Source organism: Pyxicephalus adspersus, chromosome 3, assembly GCF_032062135.1.
Source record: "Pyxicephalus adspersus chromosome 3, UCB_Pads_2.0, whole genome shotgun sequence".
NCBI classification, from domain to species: domain Eukaryota; kingdom Metazoa; phylum Chordata; class Amphibia; order Anura; family Pyxicephalidae; genus Pyxicephalus; species Pyxicephalus adspersus.
In genome coordinates this window covers 136,694,899-136,718,937 of record NC_092860.1, presented here as the reverse complement: position 1 = coordinate 136,718,937, position 24,039 = coordinate 136,694,899, and the positions used below count along the sequence as shown (strand labels likewise).

Sequence of the window (24,039 nt, the reverse complement as noted above, 5' to 3'; positions counted from 1 at the left end):
ATAGTTAATGTTTGGGTAATATATTTATAAAGAACAGTATGGTGCTATATACTAATTCAGTAGTCTAACTAAAGGATAATGGGCAAAACCTAAACCCAATTAATTAAAAAATAGTGTTAGCCAGGGTTATCCCATATCTATATTTTTATTTAATTTTCTTGGCAAGAGTTGGGAATATACTTTATTTGCGCACACAGCCTCATCTAGTGGTGTGACTGGAGTATAAACCAAGATTCTTTTTCTAATGACATTTTGGGTCCAAAAAATATTGGTTTATACTTGAGTATACATGGTATATAAAATACATTTTTAGCATTTTTCAGTGAAGGGAAATATGTATAAAAGGGGGAGGATATACTCAAGGATATGGCATTTTCTAGCAGTCCATATTACCAATGTCACACCTACCTCTTGCTTGCTAATGCGCAAGCGCCCCTCTCCTGCGCATGCAGGCAGTTCTGACCCTGGGCGTGCCTACGCTCCCAAGTTTTATCAGTTTCGCCAATCCCGCTGGCCAATTGGAAAATAGCTTCTTAATCATCCTTGGCTATTTACCTAGCTCAGATGCAGCAGAAGTTAGTGTACGGTGTCTCCACTAGTGTCAAGCCCCCTAGCTCTGCTGAGCAATTCCTCTACACCCGTTGTTTATTTCAGTCCTTTTCCCTGTCCAGCTCCTGGTTAACCCCTGTCCCTGTTAACCCCTGGTTGCCCTGTTTTTTGTTTCCCAGCCAGTTCCCTTGTGCTGTTCCTGTGTTCTTCTCTGTCTGTGGTCATTCCTGTGTCACCTGTGCCTCTTGTCACTTCCAGTGCCTCCTGTGTTCCCTGTGTCAGCAGTGGCCCCTGTGTCACCGTTGTCTATTTCCTGAGTCTCTGGTATTTGACCCATGGGTTGTGACATGACCTTTCTTGCTTGCGGCCTGCCTTGTCCCAGGCCTTCTTTGACAGTTTTTCCCCCTAGTAATATGATACCGTGTATTTTCCTGCCCACCCTGGTGTGCCCATGGACCGCAACCTTATAGTAACCAGCAGCGCAACATCCTCACAACTAGAGGCTCTGGAAAAGACCTGGTTACTGCTTAGACTCTGTGCCTTAGCCCTTCTCAGGGCTCACACCACTTCTGTGCAAGCCGTAGCACCTCCTTGTGGCCCTTTCTCCCAAAGCATGAAAACCAATGGCACATTTTAAAGTGATTGTCTGTTGGTACTGGAAACCAATAAAGATGAGGCCATTGGTTAAGTCATATGAATGCTGATTTGTGGTTACAAATGAGATACAGAGCTGCGTTTGTGGCATTATAAAAAATAAAACCCTGGTTAAATTATTTAGGCTTTTTAAAAGTTCTCTCCCCTGTGATTTCTGGACTGGCCTCCTTGGTAGATCTCCAGAAGGGTATACAATGATTAATGATAGAATCCTCATTCAGAAATTCTTGTACCCAGATAATATCCCTACTTTACTGGATTAATTGCATAGTATTAAGAGATGGAAGATTGGGGCATGAATAACCCCAAATGCTTGCTGGAGGTTAAAGAAAGTTAGTTTCTACTTTTTTTAAATTAGGGTATTCAGGTATAAAATGATTAAATGAGCAAAAAAAAAGACCTTAGACCAAAAGTGATTTTATTTGTGTTGGATAAATTATGACGATGAGTGGAGGAAGTAAATGTAGGATTGGGTATCTGTTGCTAAGGGTTGGGACATAAGACTGGGTGTGACTTTTTATGATGGAAAAATGTTACTACCATGGGAGAAGAACTGGCGATATAAAATCTTGCAAGCTAAACAAGAGGCCTGTGAATGTTAACATTTGTTTGCGAAACTGGTGTGCTACAAACACCAAAAGTTTGCATTGAATTCTGAAATTTGAAATTGAAGTTATGTATTTTTTAAAAGCCCCCTCTCCCTGGCCCATTCCCCTCTCCAGTGACCCCATGTCCCCCTTACCCCACTGTTCTGTACCAGTAAAGATAATACTAAATGGTAATGGTAAATGCAAAATACTTGTTTCTTCCAGGTATGGGGTAGCATGTGCATTGGAACACACTATTTTAAAGCACAGTAACACAATTTTTTTAAGTTTTCATGAGTTGCCATCCCATTGCTAGGTATTACTACACCAGAATGCCGTGATATGAATGAAGAAAATGCTGTGTTGTATTCATTTGAACTTTATAAGGGCAAAATAATTTTCAAGATTTTATGAGATTTGCATCATTGTGAAACAAAAGTACTTTTTTAAGTTAGTTTGTTGCATTTTGACCCATTTTTACATATAAGAAGTCCATTTTTTTCCCTCTCTTTTCTATTATTTTTCTTTCCTTTTGTTTCCTTTCTTTTCCGTCCCTTTGCTTTATTTTCCTTTCCTTTCTATCTATCTATTCTTTTCTACTGTCGGGCTATCTTTCCATTCATCAAAACAAGTCTTTCTAACTTTCCACCAGACTAATCTGACCTGTGTAAAATTTTCAGCATTTCCACATGTCTTAAATAACACACTAAATATTTGTTCATAAATGTAAATTAGCCCCATACCTGTAGGAATTAATGGATTTCTACATTAAATGTACAAAAATACTTTCATGCCTTTAGGATATTTATCTGTTGGTTTCCTCCTGGATCTTCCTTCATCCAGATTTATTACACAAGTCTCCCTTCCAAAGCTGTAGTTGGTTTGCATTTATGATCAGCGTCACACAATCTTCTGCGTCTCTGTAAAACACTTGTAGAGGAACATAAAACATTAACTCTACATAACTTGACATTTCTATTATTTCCTTCAATGTTTTTCTATCTGTCTTTATGCATAATTCATTGGATGGCTGTTACAGTGTTATTTTCTCTTGGTAGAATGCCTGGGATTTGATTGTGTTATTAGCATTACTGGGTCTAGGAAGGCAGGGACATTATTTTCAGCCTATTCTATCTCTAATAATTAAATTGTGCCTGCAAAAGAGATGTAGACTGACGTAGCTTAATTTCACTATAAATATCACATTGGTGGTTTACTGAAAGCTGAAGTTTAATTTGGCTATATTTTACCTTTCTTGGTTCTTCCCTACTCTCTAATCAACATGTCAGTGACATTATTTCCTTAAAACCTTTCCATTTTTATTACATACCTTATTTTAGACCCAATAATGTCTCTGTGCTTCTCTATAGAATGCAGAAAGATCATGGATAGTGGGAAGGGCCTTCTTGTGTGGTGTTTATCTTGAAAACAAAACAGTCTGCAGCATATCTTCACTTTTGGAGTATTTTTACAGCAAAGGTTACAGGATCTCATTGCTGTCCTGGTGACTTCAAACACCAAGTTTCTACCATTTACTACCCTGTCCAAATACCGTTCTAAAGAATGCAATGTCTAGGCAACACCCTGTTCTTGTACCCTCACAGTAGTTTAATCTAGTATAAATCTTACTTATATGTACATTTTACTTATCCCTACATTTATTAAATGGATTATACTGTATGAGGAAGTTTTGCAGCATCTTTTCTTCCTCTCCACTGCTTATGTGTCTGTATTACAGTTTTGCAGCACTGTGCAATGGATGGCGGTGAGTTAGACAAAAGAGCAGCTGCAGAATGCCTAGTAAGTAACATAATATGCAGTTGCTTTGTCTTACAGTTTTTGATGGATAAGATTGCCCGAGTCTATGTCTGCTGGAAGTGTCGCTACCAATAAACATCATACTACTGTCATACTTTTTCACAAAGTGCCTTTCATGGCAGTACAGTCTGGCCAACTCATCAAAAATGAGTGCCAGGCATTACCAGGGTAATGGATAGTAAAACTCTCTCCTTACTGCTTAAAAAGGTTTGGGAAGATACTAAAATTGTATACTGATTGTTCCTTTGTCTTTGCTGAATGCACTGCACATCTTTACTGAAAATAAAGACAGTATGGAACAGCACGTCTTACCTTAAGTCTTATACCCTAGGTGCAAAGTGTTCTTTATTGCATGGTTCCACATGGCTGCATAACTTTGCGCAGTTACCGAGATCTTTACTGTATGGCCATTCCTAGATCCACACATTCTATCTGTAAAACCTGACTTTTCTGCAACTTTTTTATCCTACATATGCATGCCATGGCCCTTTTCTTTACTATGAAGAGTTGTACCTACATCTTTCCTGCATAGTACAGATTCCCCATAAGAAATAAATAGTTAATAGAGGATCAATAGTAGTACTACAAGGGCACTTTATAAAGGGTCATAAAGGTGGTAAAAGCTAGACCTGGTAGGCTGCACCTGCAAAATGTATTCTTTGATCAGAATGTACCTTTTAATAAGTTTAAAGGCAATATTGGTCACCTTCACCAGTCATTGGGACTGATTTAATAAAGCTCTCCAAGGCTGGAGAGAATACACTTTCATCAGTGAAGCTAGGTGATCCAGCAAACCTGGAATGGATCTGGTCCAGGATTAAAAGCATTTGCAAACAAATAGCACATTGCTTTTAAGAAACCCATTACAGGTTTGCTGGATCACTCAGCTTCACTGATGAAAGTGTATTCTCTCTAGCCTTGGAGTACTTTAATAAATCAGGGCCAATATGTCCACCCAGGCCTTTCCCTACATTTCTCAACTGCACTGATCACAATACTAGTGTCCAATTGGTTAGTCTTGCCGCTTTAGTGACTAGTTTTCTTGAACCATTCACTATTCCTATAATTTCACTGCAGCTGTTGAATGAAATTTGCTTCCTTTGTTCTGTTTCATCGGCATGTTACAAGACAAATCCGGGTAATAACAGCACACCCCTGAAGTGATAAACATTATTGATAGTTCTCATATTTCCATGGCACATTGTCTAGAGAGGGTTATAAAATATTCTGCTGTGAGCCATTGGGCACAGAACTATCCACCTATTATCCGTGACTAATGAGCATAGAACATCTGTAGGAGAATTTGGAATTCTCAGTCAACAAGTCAGTGATGTTCAACATTCTGCAAAACCTATTTGTGATTGTACTATTTTATTATTTGATTCTTAATGTTTGTGTTGATGAGTTTAGCTCTGTTAGGCTTTTATTGCTGTCTGTATCTTTTCTGGTGTTTGTTGACTTTGGGACAAAAGAGGACGGGAAAAAATTGAATTTTCCTTCAATCCTTGCCTACTGCAAAAAATAATTTCTTAACATCTCTTAGATAAACAGGTCCAGGTCAATACTGAGCCCCCCATTAGATAAAATACCATTGTTTACATCATTGATCATCATGATGTCTTAATGGGATGGGAATTGGCATATTTATTTAAGGTCTTCATGGCTGGGGAGGATACACTTTCATCAGTGAAGGTGGGTGATCAAGCAAACCTGGAATGGAGTTGTTAAAGTCATCTGCTATTTGCTAGCTAATGTTTTGAATCCTGGACCAGATCCATTCCAGGTTTGCTGGATCACCCAGCTTCACTTGTGAAAGTGTATCCTCTCCAGCTTTGGAGAGCTTAATAAATTAGGCCCATAGTTGTAGCTAACCTTTCCCTATTTCGGGCAATGTTTCTGGTCTGCTTGATAACTTGAGCTTCTGTTGGTCATACTTACTGTACCTTCCCTATATTTCTGCAATACCCTGTTCAGCTCAGTGAAATATTACCTGGAGCCTGTTCTTCCAGTTATGAGTGAACATGTGAGTTTCTAAAACAATGCACATGAGGATGTGGGGAGTGAAAAGAAGGTAGAAGAGCATAGGCAATGTAAGTATTAGCAGCAGAGGAAAGTGGCTTCTAAATAAACCTAAAGCCATTTTCTTTGTTATGATTAGCGGGGTAATTTGAGAATTTTTAGCACATTTTATGTCCCAACTAAATGACGGCTAATAATATCTTATTTATCATAATTACTTTTGAACTGTCTTAATTTCCCTTAACCCTGATGTAAGCACTGAGCTGGTTCTTGGGTGGGGTTATGCAGATATCAAAATGTCTAAATTTGTGGAGAAAGCCCATGCCAAGGCAGACTAGATAAATCCTTCATGTGAAGCTGGGCCCATGATATAATGAACTGAAATCCAATCAATAAAAAAGGTATACCAAGGACAGTAATGCTAGGGGGAAATTAATAGAAGATGCTGGATGTCTTCAAGGCAGAAAAATGGTTGTCTCTGTCTATATTACTCCAGCTTCAACACAATATGGGAAGCTTACAGAAAGCAGAGTTTTCAGTTCAGCAGATAAGTTTATAAAAAATGCTTGCTTTAGTGACAGTTGTCTAAGAGAGGACTTTCCTCTAATTGAAGAGAGTTACCCTCTCTTCTTGTTGTGTTCTCAGAATAGGAATCATAAAAAATCTCATCAGTTGGACTAATAGATAGCAAAACCACATCATCAGAAATCGAACATATTCACCAGGAGTTTGCTCGGCCACAGATAGTCCTTTGATGTCCTTCAGAGTCAATATAGAGGTTATATAAATTATATGACTACAAAAGTCCCTGACAAAGGGGCAGTAGACTTCCAGAAACACTTAGGAATTAGGCAAGAGCGGGATTTGGGGTCTGAAGCTCTGAATCTTTCCATTAATTCTAAGCTGGTCACTGTCATGGTAGTTATCCTTTTTCTTGTTTAATTGTAAGGACTGACTTGAAGGTGATTTGCCTACTATATTTTATGGTTTTTATTGGTTCTGCACTATCATTTGTGCTCTGTCCTTAATGTTTTAGGCAAAAAAAAACCTACGTTATTCTATATGCCCTACAAAATGAAAAACAATTAAGCTTTACAATTCCAGCAGTGATTTGTCTTACCCTGGAAAGTGTTTTTACTAGACCAGAGCTTTTCTTTTTATTGGCTTCTAGCTAGACTGACTGTAAAGGATGTCTGCTTGTACGACTGTGGCATGGCTTATGGGAACAGTTCAGTGATGACCGTAATACATAAATCTTGAATTTTTACACACCGCACAATGTACTCTGCTGCACATTACAATACAACACAACAGTTTGTTTAGTTTGCCAACTTTAAATGTAAATTAGAATCATGTTGAAATAAAAAAGTATTCATTTTGAATGACATAGATGCAAGACACATTGCTTCCACTTCGAAATGTAAAAATAAATGATAGAATACAAATTCCTATTAACTAAATAACATGCTCTGGAGGCAGATGTTGAAATAAAAAATGGATCTTAGAATGTCAATATTGTTCATGAATTGTGAATTAATGTAATAGGAAATTCAAGAAATTATATCACTAGTCTAAAGCTGTACCTGAAAAGTAGAAAGTAGATACTTTCCTCTCCTGCTGCCCACATACCCGAATGCCACTCTGATCAGGAAGTCAACTAAAGTCTGCAACATCCAGCTATGTCAATCTCCTGGTCCCCTGGTGCAATCAGTGGTTCCTTCCACTGACCTCTAGGCCAATTCTTTGTTCTAAAGATTGGCTGGAGCAACCACGACACGCTGCAGGGAACACAGGAGCCTGTCCTCTGCACCATTCAGCTCAGTATTAATTACAGAAAAGATTGCAAGCAGGCAGGTAATCAAAGTCTAATTATCAGTATATACAGGGCTCTGCTTCAATTACAATGCAAAGTTTGCATCAGCATTATTTTGTTACAAGTAAACAGATTTATATCCTAAAGCTATTACAACTGTCAGGTCATCTATAGTAAGTTTAGCTTCTGCAACTTATATAGTTTCCTCTGAAATGATAAAACATCTTTTTATGAGGTTGCAGATTTTTGCACTCAATTTCCAGGCTTTGTTTAACATGGTAAAAGGCAAATGATATCCCAGCAGAGAATAGCCGTGCAGATGTTTGCGGCTTCCTTCCTGCCGAGCATGATAATTAAGATCGATAAAGCGCCACCCGACACTGTGTTGTCTCTAATTAGCATAAGCTACCGCATTTTAGGATCAGTGTTGTTAAATGTCCCCCATTATGTTCCCAGCTGCCATAGATCTTGTCAGCTGGGTGAAGGAAAATGAAAGAAAAGTTCAATTTACACATTCATATTACTAGTACTGGAAAATAGGAGTTTTTTAAGATAAACTATTTTTGTCACTTGAAATGATTCCCTAACAAAATCAAAGTATATAGCCTAGCAAAATTTATTCTGAATGGTTATTTGCTGTAGTTTTGAAGATAATAAAATAGGCCATGCTAGTATGTTTGCTGAGTGCTTATATTGAGAATTTAACCTAATCAGAGTTTTATGGTTGTAATAAAAAAGAGAAGAAACTCTTTTTTTTTTACAAAACTTCATATTTTGATGTGTTACTCCTCCATTAATTGTGCAATGCAATCAATTTAGTACCCATATCTCTGCACCCCTTACAGACCAGAAATTTCAATGTTTCAGCTTTAGGCCTGTTGATTTATTGATAACTTGGCAGTACTATGAGATAAAAGAGTAATACATATATTGTTTAGACTTTCCTTTGGTTTAATAAATGAGGTGAATCTGCTGCCTTCAGCAGATAATTTCTGTTATTTTACACTTCCCTGCATGTGATTGAGTATTCTTTGCAAAATGAAGACTTGTCCCTTTCAGAATGATAACTAAATTTAGTAAGTGAACAGCCAAGAGTCTTTGAGTAAACCAACCCTGTTTTCCTATTTTATTTTCTAGGCAATCTATGAAATGTAACAAAATTACAAAAGCAGAGTAAATAAAACAACACATGTTCCAGGCGATGAACAGCCCACATTTTTTTGCATGATTTATTCTGTATTATGACAATAACACGTTGTGGTCTATTTATAAAGCAGTGAATCTGACATTCTTGGAAACATTCTTTGGTGGAGAATCTTCCAGGTTCATGTGTTTCAATAGTAGTTAATAATTCTCTACCAGGGAATGTTTCAGTGAATGTCAGATCCTCTGCTTTATAACACAGCAAAGGTTTTACTAATATTTTTTTACATTTGAAATATGCCTCTAAAAATGAGCAACTAATAAAAAAAGCAAAATTATTTTAAATTCTAACACCCATTGCTAATAATATTTTCTTAAAGTGATCTCATTTACACAATTGCCAAAGTAAAACATCATTATTTATTAGTTACCTAGTTAGTCAGGTTAAAAAAGACATAAATTCAACCACTAGATCAGGGATCTGCAAACTTCAGCCTTTAGGCCGATCGGGCCTAATGCTGAACAGCAACGCGCGGCTCCGGAGCCGGGTTGCCAGCCGATTGGCCAGGGGGCTTTAGGTACTACCGGAGCTCCGGTGCGGCCTCCTTGCTGTGGCTCTCCTATTTATCGCGGCGGTCATTGATACTTCCGCCGCTGCGGTAAGTAGGGAACACTCCCTGAAGGGAAATCCCTCTATTGCGCAATGCATAGGGAGGAGAGGGATTTCCCTTCAGGGAGCGTTCCCAGGTGGTGGACAGAGCCATATAGGGGGGGTCTCAGAGTCTGGCCTAGTGTGCTCCCGCCCACCCCTGAAATGGCCTAGTGGCCATAAAAGTTTGCCAACTCCTGCACTAGAGAAATAAACATATGCCAGATTAAAACCCTATAAACATAGTTAATCCAGAGGAAGGCAACAAAAACCCTGGTGCAATTTGCTCCAACAGGGAAAAAAAATTCCTTCTTGATTCCATGAGGCACTCAGATGTTCCCTGGTTGAGTCATCTCTGTATACATATCAGATTCTTCCAAAGACAAGCCGGTTCACTTATCGGGGCAAGAATCATGTGTGTACAAGCCTATTCCCTGCACAGTCATATTTAAACACCCTGCACATTTGCTGTTTCAGGAAAGTGAGGTTAAAATGGATAAATGGAGGTTATGGATGGAAGATTGCAGATCTATTTCTGTGATTTGGGCTTTAACTCAATAAAAAAAGACATTATACTTTCACTGTGACAAGCCGGCGTAGTTTATTGTTAATATTATGATGGATGTTATATATTAATGAAGATCATCTACTTCCATTCTTCTCTTGCAGCTGATATCATTTCTACAGTTGAGTTTAATCACACTGGAGAGCTGCTGGCAACTGGGGACAAGGGCGGCCGTGTTGTCATATTCCAGAGGGAGCCTGAGGTAAGACGTCTTCTAAGGATCGACCGGCTATCCTATGTGTGAGTTCAAAGGATGCTATCATGGGAAAGGCTGCAAGCTGCTTTTCTTTACAGCAGGAACTATAATTGTAACTTGGAGCTGACACTATCACGAAGTCAGCGTTTTTCTTCACAGACTCCCCAACCTCATGTATACAAGTATCTGGAAATACAATATAAGAAGTAAAGTATATCTTAGCAGCTGGTAAATATCCAACTGGCGAACCTCAGCAAATAAAAGATGGAGTGTGAATGATTTGTTTAGATCACAAACAATTCTCATGCAGCCAGACCTAATTTCTAGACACTCTTCCTCCTTATAATTTAGCTGAAAAGGATTGAACCTGTGTGTCCCTGCTTTGCACCTGCACGAGCAGCAGGAACAGATAACAATGCCACTCTTGGAGATTGCTATGAAATGAGCTGTGGAGCTAGATTCACACGTATATAGTGCAGCACTGCACATACTGAATTACTGCGCCTGGTACAGCGTTGCATGGTAACAGATTAACAAGTGCGGGTGCTGTTCACTGTGCCATGTGAGTGATGCACTGCAGGTCTACCAGAAGAGTGGGTCGGGGTGCATTGTGTTGCAACACATGATACTGCATGTGCATTGTAATTTAAAGGTGAACAAAAATAGGTTAATGCATTATTATTCATGACCTGCATAAGTAGCCTTTTCAAATAAACAAGCTACTTTACTGCAAAGTGTAGCAGCACACAGCACACATCTATGAAATTGAGCTTTTGTGGACGCATGAATGTAAACCATGCACAAGTATCCTTTGAAATCTAGTTTCATCAATAACCTTCCTTGGTTTCTTGGGTTTTGTCCTGTAGCATTGTTTTGATAAAGGGGTCATCAAGGGCCCCAAAACATCTGGGACATCAGTAAACGTTTATGCTTTGCTTAGATGTCACGGCTTTCTACTCATCATTGGACTGTTATTGTGCCGCCATTGGCAGAGCGTGCACCCATTGGCATGATAGGAGTGCAGCACAGATTTGTGGATTTGCATGCAAATGCAGTCTAATAATGCCCAATATTGCAGACTGACATTCACACGTCAAGGCATTTTCATATTTGCAGAACTCTTCCCAAGTATGTGCCCACTGCTTGTATTAAATCCAGGGGCTCCTAGGAGTAGTACTGAGACAAGGTGTTGTAATATTTCAAAAATCTATGTACAGCACCTGTCCCCCTCCAACCAGCTATAATTTGCCTGAATTACATAGAAAATCACAGAGATCTAGTGATGACATCACTGAGTCTAAAAGAAGGTTTGTACTAAAAACGGAAAGATTTTATTTTAAAATATCATTAGCATGTTGGTGAGGTGGTAGGAAGCAACCGGAGAAGGCAAAAATATAACCAGATTATACTGCTCATTTAATTCTGATGATGAATAACAAATGTTTGTTTCTTTTGCTCTTTCCTGTGCAGTGTAAGAATGAACCATGCAGTCAGGGGGAATACAACGTATACAGCACATTCCAGAGCCACGAGCCGGAATTTGATTATTTGAAAAGCTTGGAAATAGAGGAAAAAATTAACAAGATTAAATGGCTCCCCCAGCAGAATGCAGCCCACTCCCTTCTGTCAACAAATGGTACGATTGCAGATCATCTGCCTCACCATGCTGCTAGATATGGAAAATCATATTTGTTAGTATTCAGTGCTGGATTCTCATCCACAGAACTAGGGGAGTTAACTCTCTGTGTGCTGTATAATAACACCAAACTCCTCAAAATTAAAGTAAATATATATATATATATATATATTTATAACCAAAAAGGTTTTGGTAAGTTTTGGACAGAGTAGGGATGGGTTGCATACCCAGGGTTTTAACGTTCCATGCACCAGATCAGCCACTGCCTAATGCACACCTGTATAGTAAAATACATAGACTTTCTTTGCAGCAACATAAATATGCTGGTTTTCTGGCTTTTTTTATCAATCTATTGGTTTTCATGCTTGAGACATAAAATAAAAACATATCAGAAGCTCTATCTTTTTATATTACTACTAGCATGGTTTTGAGTCCTGGTTAGAGAGCATTGAAGCCAGAGAAACCCAGATTACTAGCAAAGAAATTAATGGCAATCCACATGTTTTTCTTAAGGCAAATTTCAAATAAAGGGAAACTATAGTATTTTTAACATTCTTTCAATGCACATATGTCTGTGTTCAGTCTGAGGAGCAAGAAAATGCTTTACAATCCATAATCATGGGACGTGAAGCACATTTCTCTGCTTCCTATGAGCAGGTTTCATCATCTGATGGCTCCTGCCAGATGGCACAGCCAAGTTAAAGCTGTAATACCTGCATGGCTTATATTCTGGGTTCTCTTTCTCCCAGTCTGAGTCTGTCTATGAAAGGGATAACATAGAGCTAATGTGAACACTATTTCAGTAACTTATACTTTAGGTATTATTAATGTAATAATTTTTAAATACCGAAAGAAGTTAGGCAGTGTTTTTTTATCTTTAATGTATTTTCCCGGCCATTGCAGCATTATTTGCAGTTATGCAACTGGAAGTATATATATATATATATATATATATATATATGCAATCAGGATCAAAATTTTGCTTGTTCCTAATGACAAAGTAATGTGTGTACATCAGATATGGATTTATTCTATTGTATTGCACAAAAAACTAATCTGAACATAGAAATGTTCAACTATAAACAGAAATTTTAGATTAGTACATGCATGGCTAAGTAGCTATTACTGAAAATCATTTTTAACCTCCCTAGCGGTTCATTTCTTTCCGGTTTTTATATGTCTAAAAACGGTACATTGTTTTTCATGAAAATTTATTTTACAGTATAATCAGTGCTCAACACAGAAATTTTTTTAAGCCGGGTGGGAAGAAATTTTTAGGTGGGTGGCAACAGCCGGGTGGGTGCTGAAAAGTACCGGGTGGTGCGCCCAGTTAAAAGTGCCTGGGGAGAACCCTGAGTATAATATTATTGTATGAGTATAATAAAGTTTGAAACACAAAATCATGTAAAAATAATAAATTGAATAAATTAAAAAATCTATATATTAAAAAAAAAAAAAAAAATACATATTATACTCATACTAATATATATACTGTTCTTGAAAAATGTTCTTGAAAACAGTGTACTGCTTTTACACATATAAATCCAATGTATTGCATTCAAAACAGTTATTTTGTATTGAATTCAATACAAATGGATTTTGAATTTCCCGCCCCGCCCCGCCGGCAACGTACACACGCACCGACATCACCGGGAATTTCCCGGTGACTCATCGGATGCAGAAGCCGGACGGAAAAAGAGAGAAGAAGACAGAGATCGCAGCGATGGACGACGCAGGACGCCGGCGGATCAGGTAAGACTGTGTAACTCAGGGTTACCGCTTTTAGCAACTTTTTTCTACCCCGAGTCACACTCGGGGTTACCTCTAGGGAGGTTAAAGTTACTGTTTGTACAATATTGATATTGGATTAGGTAAAGGGAATTCATACATTAAGACCATTCTTTTGCGTACCCAAAAAGTTTTAAAGCGCCCATTCTCAAGCAGGGTTCCTCCAGAGGTTGCTAGTGGTGTGTAAATGTGGTTGATTAAGCTCCCATATGATAATGCCTCCATGACACCACTTATTAGAGCCAGCTTTATGATGTTTTTAGTGATCTATAGAAGTGCTAGTCCAGTCAGCACTGTGAGTGGGGTATTCTTTCAACCGGCCACCTATTTAACAGACCTTTTTCACTTACTCCAAAAAACAAAATGGTTATAGCAGGCATTCCCTGGCCTGAAAATTATTTTACAAGTTCCTTAGAGGTTGAAAAAGGCTGATTGAAAGGATTTTGCTTTTGTCATAAAAAAACTGAAACATAACAGGTGGCAGGATGAACTGGTTTATTCAGTTTATTCGTTACCATAAAGTAAAGGGCAAATATTGATCACAATGATTGCAGGTAACACTGTTGTTTTAATGTATTTCAGATAAAACAATCAAATTATGGAAAATCAGTGAACGTGATAAAAGGCCGGAAGGCTACAACCTTAAAGATGAAGAAGGAAAGATGAAGGACCTGTCAACAGTGACCTCATTACAGGTGAGAATAAAGACTTGGTAATGTATGGTCAGAATGATTCATTTATTGCATGGAGGATGGGTTCGGGGTACTCGTTTTCTGTTTCCCCTAAAGTGCTCTGCTGTGGAAATGTTCATGTAGCATTCAAATGAATAGGTGTACTCCTACAGCTGCCTTATATTGTCTCAAGAATGCTTGTCATATGGGAGACAATGTTATGGACTGGGTACTACTGATATTTTTTTATCAGGGGTTTTTAACTTTAACAATTACGGATACAGACTCCCTAAAGATTTACCAATTGCTCCCCATTCCATTTTACCAAAATATGGAAATCATCATTGTTACCAGCAATGATGAGATTCAGTTTGCTACTAGGAAGGGTTCGTACTCCTGTTGTTTGCACTTGCAAATGTTGACTATTTAAATGTCAATTGAAAGCTGTTGGATTTCGCTTGCTAATGTACACAGTGTGCAGCATTGCCTTTGGTTGGTGATTGTTAGTGGTGATTGCTAGCGGTATATCTATGTACACAATGTTCACCCACCTAGGTTTGCATTGAATGTGTTTAGTGGATGATAGGAACATTTGTAGCCAAGCAAACCTGGGTGGATATGCCCAGCAGTTAATGCCCATACTTAAGAACTTACTGGTTTGTTCTATTTTATTTTATATTTAAGAGACAAACACAGCATTTGCTCTAGGCCCCTCAGGGTAGTAAATCCACCATCTGAATCTTCCCATAAACAAGAAAATCGAGTGATTTCCAGCATAGCTTGTGATTATCAGGCCATCCCTGATGTGCCACACAATAGCAAGCAGCCAGTTGGAGGTGTTTATTATCAGACATCACCAATCTGTGGCACAGTGTGAGCTTTGTAGACAACCCATCAGAAAATCAATCATTTCTCCAATTTCGCCAAGTGTATAAATGTGTATAATAAACTCAAATAACCATGTCCATTTATAAAAAGATCTTCTATCTGTTTGTAGGTGCCTGTCATAAAGCCCATGGATCTGATGGTAGAAGTTACTCCCAGGAGGATATTTTCTAATGGTCATACATATCATGTCAATTCCATCTCTGTCAACAGCGACTGTGAGACGTACATGTCAGCAGATGATCTCAGAATTAATCTCTGGCACTTGGCCATCACTGACCGGAGTTTCAGTATCCTTTCATATAAAAGGCTGGGAACATATGTGTATGACTTAAGAGAGTTCATTTAACAAAGCATTGGGTTCACCTTAATGGAGACACATACACTGCTTTGTTCCATTCTTCATTCAGTATGGCATCCAAATCCTCTGAGTAAGGAGAAGTTTGGTGCTTATTCCCCTTCCTTGTGTGTCTAACACTTGGTGACTGGCCTGTGCAGGCACCCAATGTTTGTACATGAAAGTCAGAGTTTCTTCTCTCCCAGAGGTTGAAGAATGAAGGAAAGTTGAGCAGGTGAAGCTGGGGGAAATAAAACAATAAATATTACTTGCTACTTTGTCCAATGCAAACTAAAGCAAATTGGACCCATGCAATGCAAACCAAAGCAATAGACTGTTGTGTTGTGCCAGACTGGTGATATAGGGCTTGATTTAATAAAGCTCTCCAAGGCTGGAGAGAATACACCTTGATAATTGAGGCTGGGTGATCCAGAAAACCTGGAATGAATATGGTCCAGGATTTAAAACATTTGCTAGTAAATAGCAAATGACTTTGAAGAAATCCATTCCAGGTTTGCTGGATCACCGAGGTTCACTATTGAAAGTGTATCCACTCCTGCCTGGGAGAGCTTTAATAAATCAGGCCTAAATGTGTCCTTCTGCCTTTAATGCTTACAGAACGTAGGATCTCCTGAACAAGTCTCTGATGTTTCAGTGGATAGCTGTATGACTCACAACTTGTGACATATGGTATACAGTCAATTCTGAATATATTTTAAAAAAATTTAATATGTCAAAATAAAACATTTTTAAATTACCCCATTTATGATAACACTTATATATTATATCCAGTATACCACCTATTTTGTTCTTCCCCATAAAACAAAAATACCGAAACAATAAAACTATATGCAGCCTTTCTCAACCTCTTTACTCCTGGTGAGCCTTTAAAATATATTACAGGTTTCTGGGAAATTCTGCTATAATCCAATGATAGGAAAATGCTATTTGCAGTGGGAATAATGCCCCCACACACATTAGTGTCATATTGCCACCTTTACAGAAAAAGATCCTTGGTTTCATGTCTCTGGCTCTGCCAACTTCTGGGAAAGCATAATGGTTTCCCAGGACCCTGGTTGAGAATGTCTGCTAAAATATATTGTAGATCTTGTATGGTATATACCCATCTTTTTAAATGTAATTTAAAACCAATTCCTAAAAGCACTTGGTAACAACGTGGTAAGATTGTTTTTTATAAACTGCACAATTCATTTAAAAATATCTAGTAATCCTGCCACCAAATTGTTTGTTTAGACACTTTTTTTACAGTTGATATATGCCCCCAAATACGTTTTTGCACTGTTATTACTATTAATAATATAACTAGACAATTTTTATATAGTGGCAACATATTACGCAGCACTGTACATTAAATAGGGGTTGCAAATGACATTTACAAACAATGAAACAGAAGAATAGGATCCTGCTTAGAAGAGCTTACAATCTAAGCTTACAATCTGCTCTGTTTCATGCCCCTCGTAGTGAAGACTACGAACTGTGCCGATACATATGGTCTGATGTTATTACTATAAGAAATCCAGACCAGAATGGCTTTAGCCTATAAATAGGAAGTGGCTGAGAAAGCCTCGGAGAAATGACACTGAGATGCAACAAAATCTAGTTAGAGTTTTGATCCAGTATCATTCACAATGAATATAATTTTAAAATTGCAGCCTATCTATTTATTTTTATAAATCTATTATCCATTTATAACTATGAATATCTTGTTTTCCACCAAAGTGCAGATGAAATTTGACAAATAGTATATTGGTTGTAATTGTGTGACCTTCTTAGCAGTGATATTATGTATCAGGGCCTCCAGCAGTTCTTAGAATCGTTCTTCCATGACTTTTTTCATCTCACCCTTTACTATGTTGTAATATTGATACACACCGCACAAAGGGGGGATTCTTTGTTGGTTTCTGTACATGCAGCCTGTCTATAGATTTATTACATTTACTCATTACACAGTTATAATTGTATATACTTAGTAGTAAAGGCAGGCTCTTGGTAAGTCTTCAGATGTCTAGATTCAATTACTTTTGTGTCATTTGAAGCGGAGTCTTTATTCTTAGAAAGCGATTATTTTTCACGTACACTTGGGGATATTCTAATGCCTGAGCGATAGCATCTCTTCCCAATTATGCTGCATGAGTGCCATCAGGAAGAATTTTATCCCACAATAGTCATTTATTTTCAGGTTCCACACTTTCAGGAACATACCATCCTGTTTTAATAATCATTGCTTCTGTTTAGAGCTCCTATGGGCTTAGATTAATTAGGAAAGCAACAAAAGCATCTCCTTTTTAATCAGCAGTGTTCGGCTTCATTTTGGTCTCATCTGAGAAAGCTTTCCATCAGTCAATCCTCTGAAGTCACATGCTGTTTCATGGGACGGAAATGTTTTAAGGATCAAAAATTTGTATTGTACAAGTGAAATGATAGCAGAATAAATGATAGCCTGAATTACTGATATAAGTTGTCTGCAATGTCTGCATTACTTCCAGTGGAGGAGATACAGTTGTATGAATCTGGACAGAGCTGGGAGACCTGGACACATTGGTTTCTTACATTGGACTGAATTTTTGTTGTTGCTGTTTTGCTTAAAAAGTTTCATAAACCCAAGGATAAAAATGTAAAATGTTGCTGTTATAAAATGCTTATCGCGCCAGTGATTCCGTACTGTGTGCCACCGCCATATGCCACACAGTTTATTTTGTCCAGCGATGTCATTTGCAGCAGCAAGGAGAAGTAAGAAATAGCAGTGGCCCCCGCTTCCCTTTAGCTGTGCAGCCTGATGTATTCTTGGCATCCCCAGCACCATTCTGTGAGGCTGTGCATAGCTAAAGGGGATTCTAGAGGCAGATTAGTTCCTGACTCTGCCATTGGCTGCTGGGAGTAGGAGTAGCAGTAGGAGCCTCTCTGCTCCTACTGCTAAATGCCTATTGTAGCATTTAGCTGGGCTAATCTGTGTTGGGGAGACATTTGTCTGATTTACTGTTGCAGACCTTGCCTGTTTCTGACCCTGTGAGTTTATGCTGCCTGGACCGACCTTTTGCCTGTGACACGTACTCTGCTTGTGTTTTGTCTCTTGTGTGCTCTTGTTCCTGGTAGATGGATTATCTATGTATGACCTCTGTATTGGAATGTACTGGACTTGTCTCTGTTGGAATGTTGGTACTAGTTTATCTGTAGGCTCCTGGTCCTCTGCCATATCTTGCCAGACGCCATCCCTTGCGCATTCCTGGGGGTAACCATGTGCTGGGAAACGCAACCAGTCTCCCGATGTAACGGTGTTAGATTGGGGGACTGGTGTCTGGTGAGTACTGGTGCTGGATCAGGTCCTTACAGTTGGAGTTTCATCAGCCCTTAGATGTAATGGCTGCATTTGTTTCCTGCAAGTACAGGAAAATACCTGTTGTCCCTGCCGTAAATTGGTGTAACTTTCTGGACACTGAACTGTTACATAAAACAATCCTATCAGCTTTCCAGGATTTAATCTCTGAACCACAGAGCACCCTCCATCTGTACTATGGAGATCACAAGGTTTTTCTGATTAATTCTATATTTAGAGAACAATTGGTGAACATTCCCACCCTGGAATAAAAAGTTTGTTACTGGTAATACTACTGGATAAAAAAAAAAAAAACTAAGAAAGAAAACAAATGCAGCTTCACATGAAGGGATCGAGATTCTGCAGTATTTTATATTTTTGTTACTAGGTTTAGATATACTTTAGGGTTCTAATGGTATCTGAATTCTGGTACGCAGGGCTTTTCACTCTTCTGTTGGATGGAACAGCTGCACTTGCTTTCCTTAGGCCAGCACTGTAGGGGGTCTTTAAAACCTGCAGTAACCTCAGCATTTTAGTTCATGTTCAACTGTTATTTTACCTTCTCCCTTTAAATTGTATGGGAGAAGTTGGGTACCAATTTGTGCAAGTGTTTGGTGTGGTTGTGGCTCCGTTCCTGGAAGTGATATGTTACTTCTGGCTGTGTGGCTACTTTTTAGAGGCGAAAGAACCATACCTCAATTGTAAATGCATGGGTCAGGCATGCAAACGCATTGATCTGTGGTGCAGTTTGCTGCTCCTGGAAGCATAGCAAGTCAAGGAGGACAAATCCCTATTTTTTCCAGCCTCTTGGCACAAAGGCATTGGGATAAATACAAATCCTATATTAGTATCTACATAGAAGGAGGGAACAAAACTGGAAGTTCCACATGGCTCTTTCACCAGTTCACCAGGCACCATTAAAGTGCTGCTTAGCTAAGGCATTAAACATTCATCACACAGGATGCCACCTTCCTAGTACAGCCTGCTGGCACATGCCCAAACAGAGCCTGGCAGAGAAAGTACACTCTCTATACATGGTGATCACTCACAGATACAAATAGGCTGATTTCAGCCCTCTGTTTCCTAAAGTATTGCAAACATGCTAAAACTTCTCTAAATAACATCCCCATACAAGTATGAATACAATTAGAGATAAGTAAACTGATTTGCATTTTAAGCAAATCTCATCTATCCAAGTAAATTGTTGGTTCCCATGCGCATGCAAATTTATCCCATCTATTAACAATGATCCAGATTGCAAATTAGGGAATCTGAGCTTTCAGCAATTTTGCCTTCAGTTGACATGTTACATATCATGGGTCGGGAGCTGGATTACCTCTATGTCATGGGTGAATATGTGCAGGAATTTAGATAATATTTATCTACAAGAAAGGTTTCAGATCTCATTATGTCCCCCAGTATTTATTTATTCAATTGTGCAAGCATGAAAACAGTCTACTGGTGAGATTATATTATGACTGCACTATTCTTGTTATATTCTCATCCCAAGTATTATACAAGATTTGGGTGTGTAATGTAGGATATACTACTCCTGTTGGTAGGGAAGTAGTGGAAGTCGGAGAGGCAAACATATAGAATTGGCAGTATGAGCTCTGCAGTAACACAGATCAAATGTTTCTACAACAAATTGCCATTTTTAAATTGTAAAATAAAAACACTGTTATTTTATTTATTATCTTTCAGTAATATGCTCTATTTAAAATGTTTAGCTGCTAATAACTGTAATGAAATGTTTTGCTTCTACATGATTTCACGAATGTTAAGCTACTGCTGTGAGTCTATCCATACAGAACGGCCCTGCAGATCTTCAAAACTGAAATTCATAAAAAGCCAAAACAGTTAGTTTTATAATAATTGATATTATATAATAAGATCATCTGTTCTCATTACAGAGTATAAAGCTGAACTTAGTTAAATAAATTACCCTTTTAGTGGGGCTTCTATTTAAATGCTCACTTTTTCTAAAGAGAACAGAATAAACTTCTGTACTTACTTTATTGCTTCCTTGACATTTGGTGTTCTCCTGCACCCTCCAGTGTTCATGCCATTTGGAGGCCCTCCCCATACTCACATAAATGCAGGATTGCTGCTTGGATTTGGGCTTTAAAGATCTAATCTCTAACTGCATGACCTTAATGTATTTTATATCCTAAACAGTTTCAATACTTTAAATTATAATACATTTTTAAATCTTGTTCATCTTTTTCTGCATTTTAGTACTGCTGGCCTCCTTCAGTTTTCTCCGGTCTATCGGCAAGCACTTTCTCAGAGTTGGCTGCACATTATTGCTCCATAACATCTTCCCAATAGAGACAACAGGGAACCCTGTCTACACAATTTTTTAAAGTTCTCCTAGACCAAAGAAGAAAGACTAACATGGGGTGATCCAGCAAATCCTAGAATGCATCTGAAAACATTTGTCAACTAACTGCAAATGTTTCTTTTAAGATAAGCATTCCAGGTTTGCTGGATCATCCAAGTTATCCCATATTACTCCATCTTGTCCAGTCTTGAAGAACTTTAATAAATCAGCCTTACTGTGTATTGGCAAAGCAGCTTGTAGGGGCCAAGGGTGTAGTCATAAAAAAGAAGAGGGGGCACGGTAATAGTGAAGGCTATCCATGGCGACTGCGCAGGGAGAGCCTATACCGGGGTCTTGAAAAAAAGTGAGGGCACGGCTTGCCCAATTACACCCCTGGTAGGGGGCACATTTAACAGGTTGTACAATAGCTACCACCTTATAGCAGGAGGTGCCTAAACAAGGACTTTCACTGCAGGATCACCAGGCATTATTTAAATGAAAGCTACGATATGCAGTAAAACTAAAACAGCCATGAAGTTGTTTACATGCCAGGTAACTATTTATATTATCTTCTACCATAAAACCTATCCACCTGCTTGCTAACTTTTTTGTTTTACACGGACAGCTGCATATATGCAACCTGGGTTCTTCCAGAAGTTGCTAGAGGTTCCTCAAACTTTGGCTAGCTGCCCTCCCATTTGATGAGGTCTACATAGTTCTGAGGCCAACACCACTGTAAGGGGGCATTCTTTTTACTGGCCACCAATTTCGGAGGCTTTTTGCCATTGACACACAAAAATTGTTTTTAGCGGGGGCTCCTAAGACCTGAAAATTATTTCAAGGGTACCTCAGGAGTAAAAAGGTTGAAAACAGTTGCTGGAGTCATTGGCTAATAACCAGGACACAAAGCAAGTAGATTATTTGATGTTGACTGTCAGAATTCAGATACTGCTAGGGAAATCTTCAGATTAAAGCTAAATACTGCTGCAAACTTGGTAATGTTATTTTATCCTTTAATAAGAATACATTTTTACCTTTACAATTTTTGTATTATAGTAGAATTATAAAGCACCATAATTTTGCTGTACAAAGTAAGAAACAAATATGGGTGCATAACAAATGATATATCACAGCGGGTAACACAGCAATGTATATTAAAACATACAGCAATGATGACAAACAATAGGAAGAGAACTGTGGAATTACAATCTAAATGTTTGGAGTTCTGCTTTAAACTACCCAATAAAGTTGTAATTGTAAAATATTTTTAATTATGTAATCATTTGTATGTATTATTGATTTATGTTGAATTGCAATGGTTTTGTATTTCCAAAGCAGCCTACTACCGGTAGGCATAATATTTCTTGTGATCATTAGGTTGGTTGATTGTTTATTTAGACATGTTAGAGATTGCTGTCATCAGTAAATTGCTTTATGCAATGTGTGGTAATGCACTGGACATGCACTAATGCACTGGGTTGTCATTCTTTCTTAAAAACCCTTCAGAATACACTGCAGTGCAATGCAAAGATGCCATTCCATATACAAAAATGCATTAGGCTTTTAAAGTGCAACATGCACTATGTGATGTGTGATGTGATGTGTTGCATTTTGGCTGCCCATTGAATTGAACCGACTGCCAAAGGCGGCACAATGCAATGCACATGGCAAAATATCTGCGTTTTTAAAAACGCATCACAGTGCGGTAATAGGAGCAGACCCTTAATGAGTTCTAATGATTGCCTTTTGTCTCTTTCATAATAATATCAAACCCATTAGGTAAAGCTAAATGTAACTTCTCTCTTCCTGCACATGAGATAATGTGTTGCAATCTTAATGCTGATAACTGGAAATTGCTTTAGTAATTTTCTGGAACTGTTTCCATTGCCGTTCAACTGAAGAGTAGGTGGTTATTTTGTAAAAGGCAAGGAAGGGAATCCGTGTTGGTGTTTGCTATAGCAACCTGGACTTTTTTCTCAGGGCAGATTTAAAAACACATTTGAGAATATGAAAAGTTGCAGCGATGCTTGGAGCACTAATTAAACTAAGATGGTTTTGAGTTTACTAAAAAATAAAACCCAAATAAAATTTCATTATATACTTACATGCATAACATTATTGATACTTGTAACTGGCCATGTTATGTTATTCTTCCCAAGGGAAATCTCTATTTTCTTCTCCATAAACATTTGTTCTCAGGTCCAAATACATACCCAGCCTATTTACTGAACAGAAAAAGGTCAGACACAAACTGATAGGGTCACATTTGTGCTCTTTTCTCCTGTAAGCCAGTTTCCTATGTTAGACTGGCAGCATTGTGCATCGGTTTTATTGGCTGACTCTACCTTCTAGCAGTCTGAGCTGTGCTGTGTTTTTTTTTCCTTGATAACCCTTAAAACCAGACATTGTGGACATCAAGCCTGCCAACATGGAAGACCTGACAGAAGTGATCACAGCTGCAGAATTTCATCCCTATCACTGCAACCTTTTTGTGTACAGCACCAGCAAAGGATCGCTGAGGCTGTGCGACATGAGGGCATCAGCACTCTGTGATAAGCATTGCAAACGTAAGTTTACTGGGATACACTGAGCTGTGTCATATGGTAACAAATTGGTAATTGTTCCATGGGGGAGTGCACACACCAACAGCTTTATATTATCTCACAATGCAAAAAATAGAATGGATAGGTTGTTTTGCTGCATTTTTTTTGTTTTTATATATAGTTTTTAAAGGAAAAGGCCAGCCGCAAAATTGTTATTTAAATTATTTATATTGCTTAATATCCCTAGAGGATACAGATCCACTATGTGTTAACTTAATGCCTTTGCAAACCAGGATAATGTCTAGTAAAAGTTGCAGTGACATTGTCACTATGTTACACAAGTTTGTGCAGAGATCAGAGTTATGGGAGAAATCTGGCAGCTTCTCCTGCTACCAGCTGCCTTAAAAAACTATTGGGGTTGATACAAGACCAGACACCATGCACAATGAGAGATAGGATAAAGCTATGCACATAATTGTTATTGGCTCTAATACTAAATAATAATTTATTGCTAGACCTAAACTGTGGG

General features: G+C 38.3%; 1 protein-coding gene across 4 annotated transcripts in view; it reads left to right on the top strand.

The window, feature by feature from the left end:
- Nucleotides 1-24,039, top strand: part of PPP2R2C (protein phosphatase 2 regulatory subunit Bgamma) — an 82,856-nt gene that overhangs the window by 45,793 nt on the left and 13,024 nt on the right. For all 4 annotated transcript variants that reach the window (XM_072406464.1, XM_072406463.1, XM_072406467.1 and 1 more), the window contains 5 exons: nt 9,902-9,999; nt 11,464-11,629; nt 14,000-14,112; nt 15,086-15,263; nt 23,370-23,534. In XM_072406464.1, the coding sequence (XP_072262565.1) occupies nt 9,902-9,999; nt 11,464-11,629; nt 14,000-14,112; nt 15,086-15,263; nt 23,370-23,534 (720 nt within the window). The remainder of the gene's footprint in view (nt 1-9,901; nt 10,000-11,463; nt 11,630-13,999; nt 14,113-15,085; nt 15,264-23,369; nt 23,535-24,039) is intronic.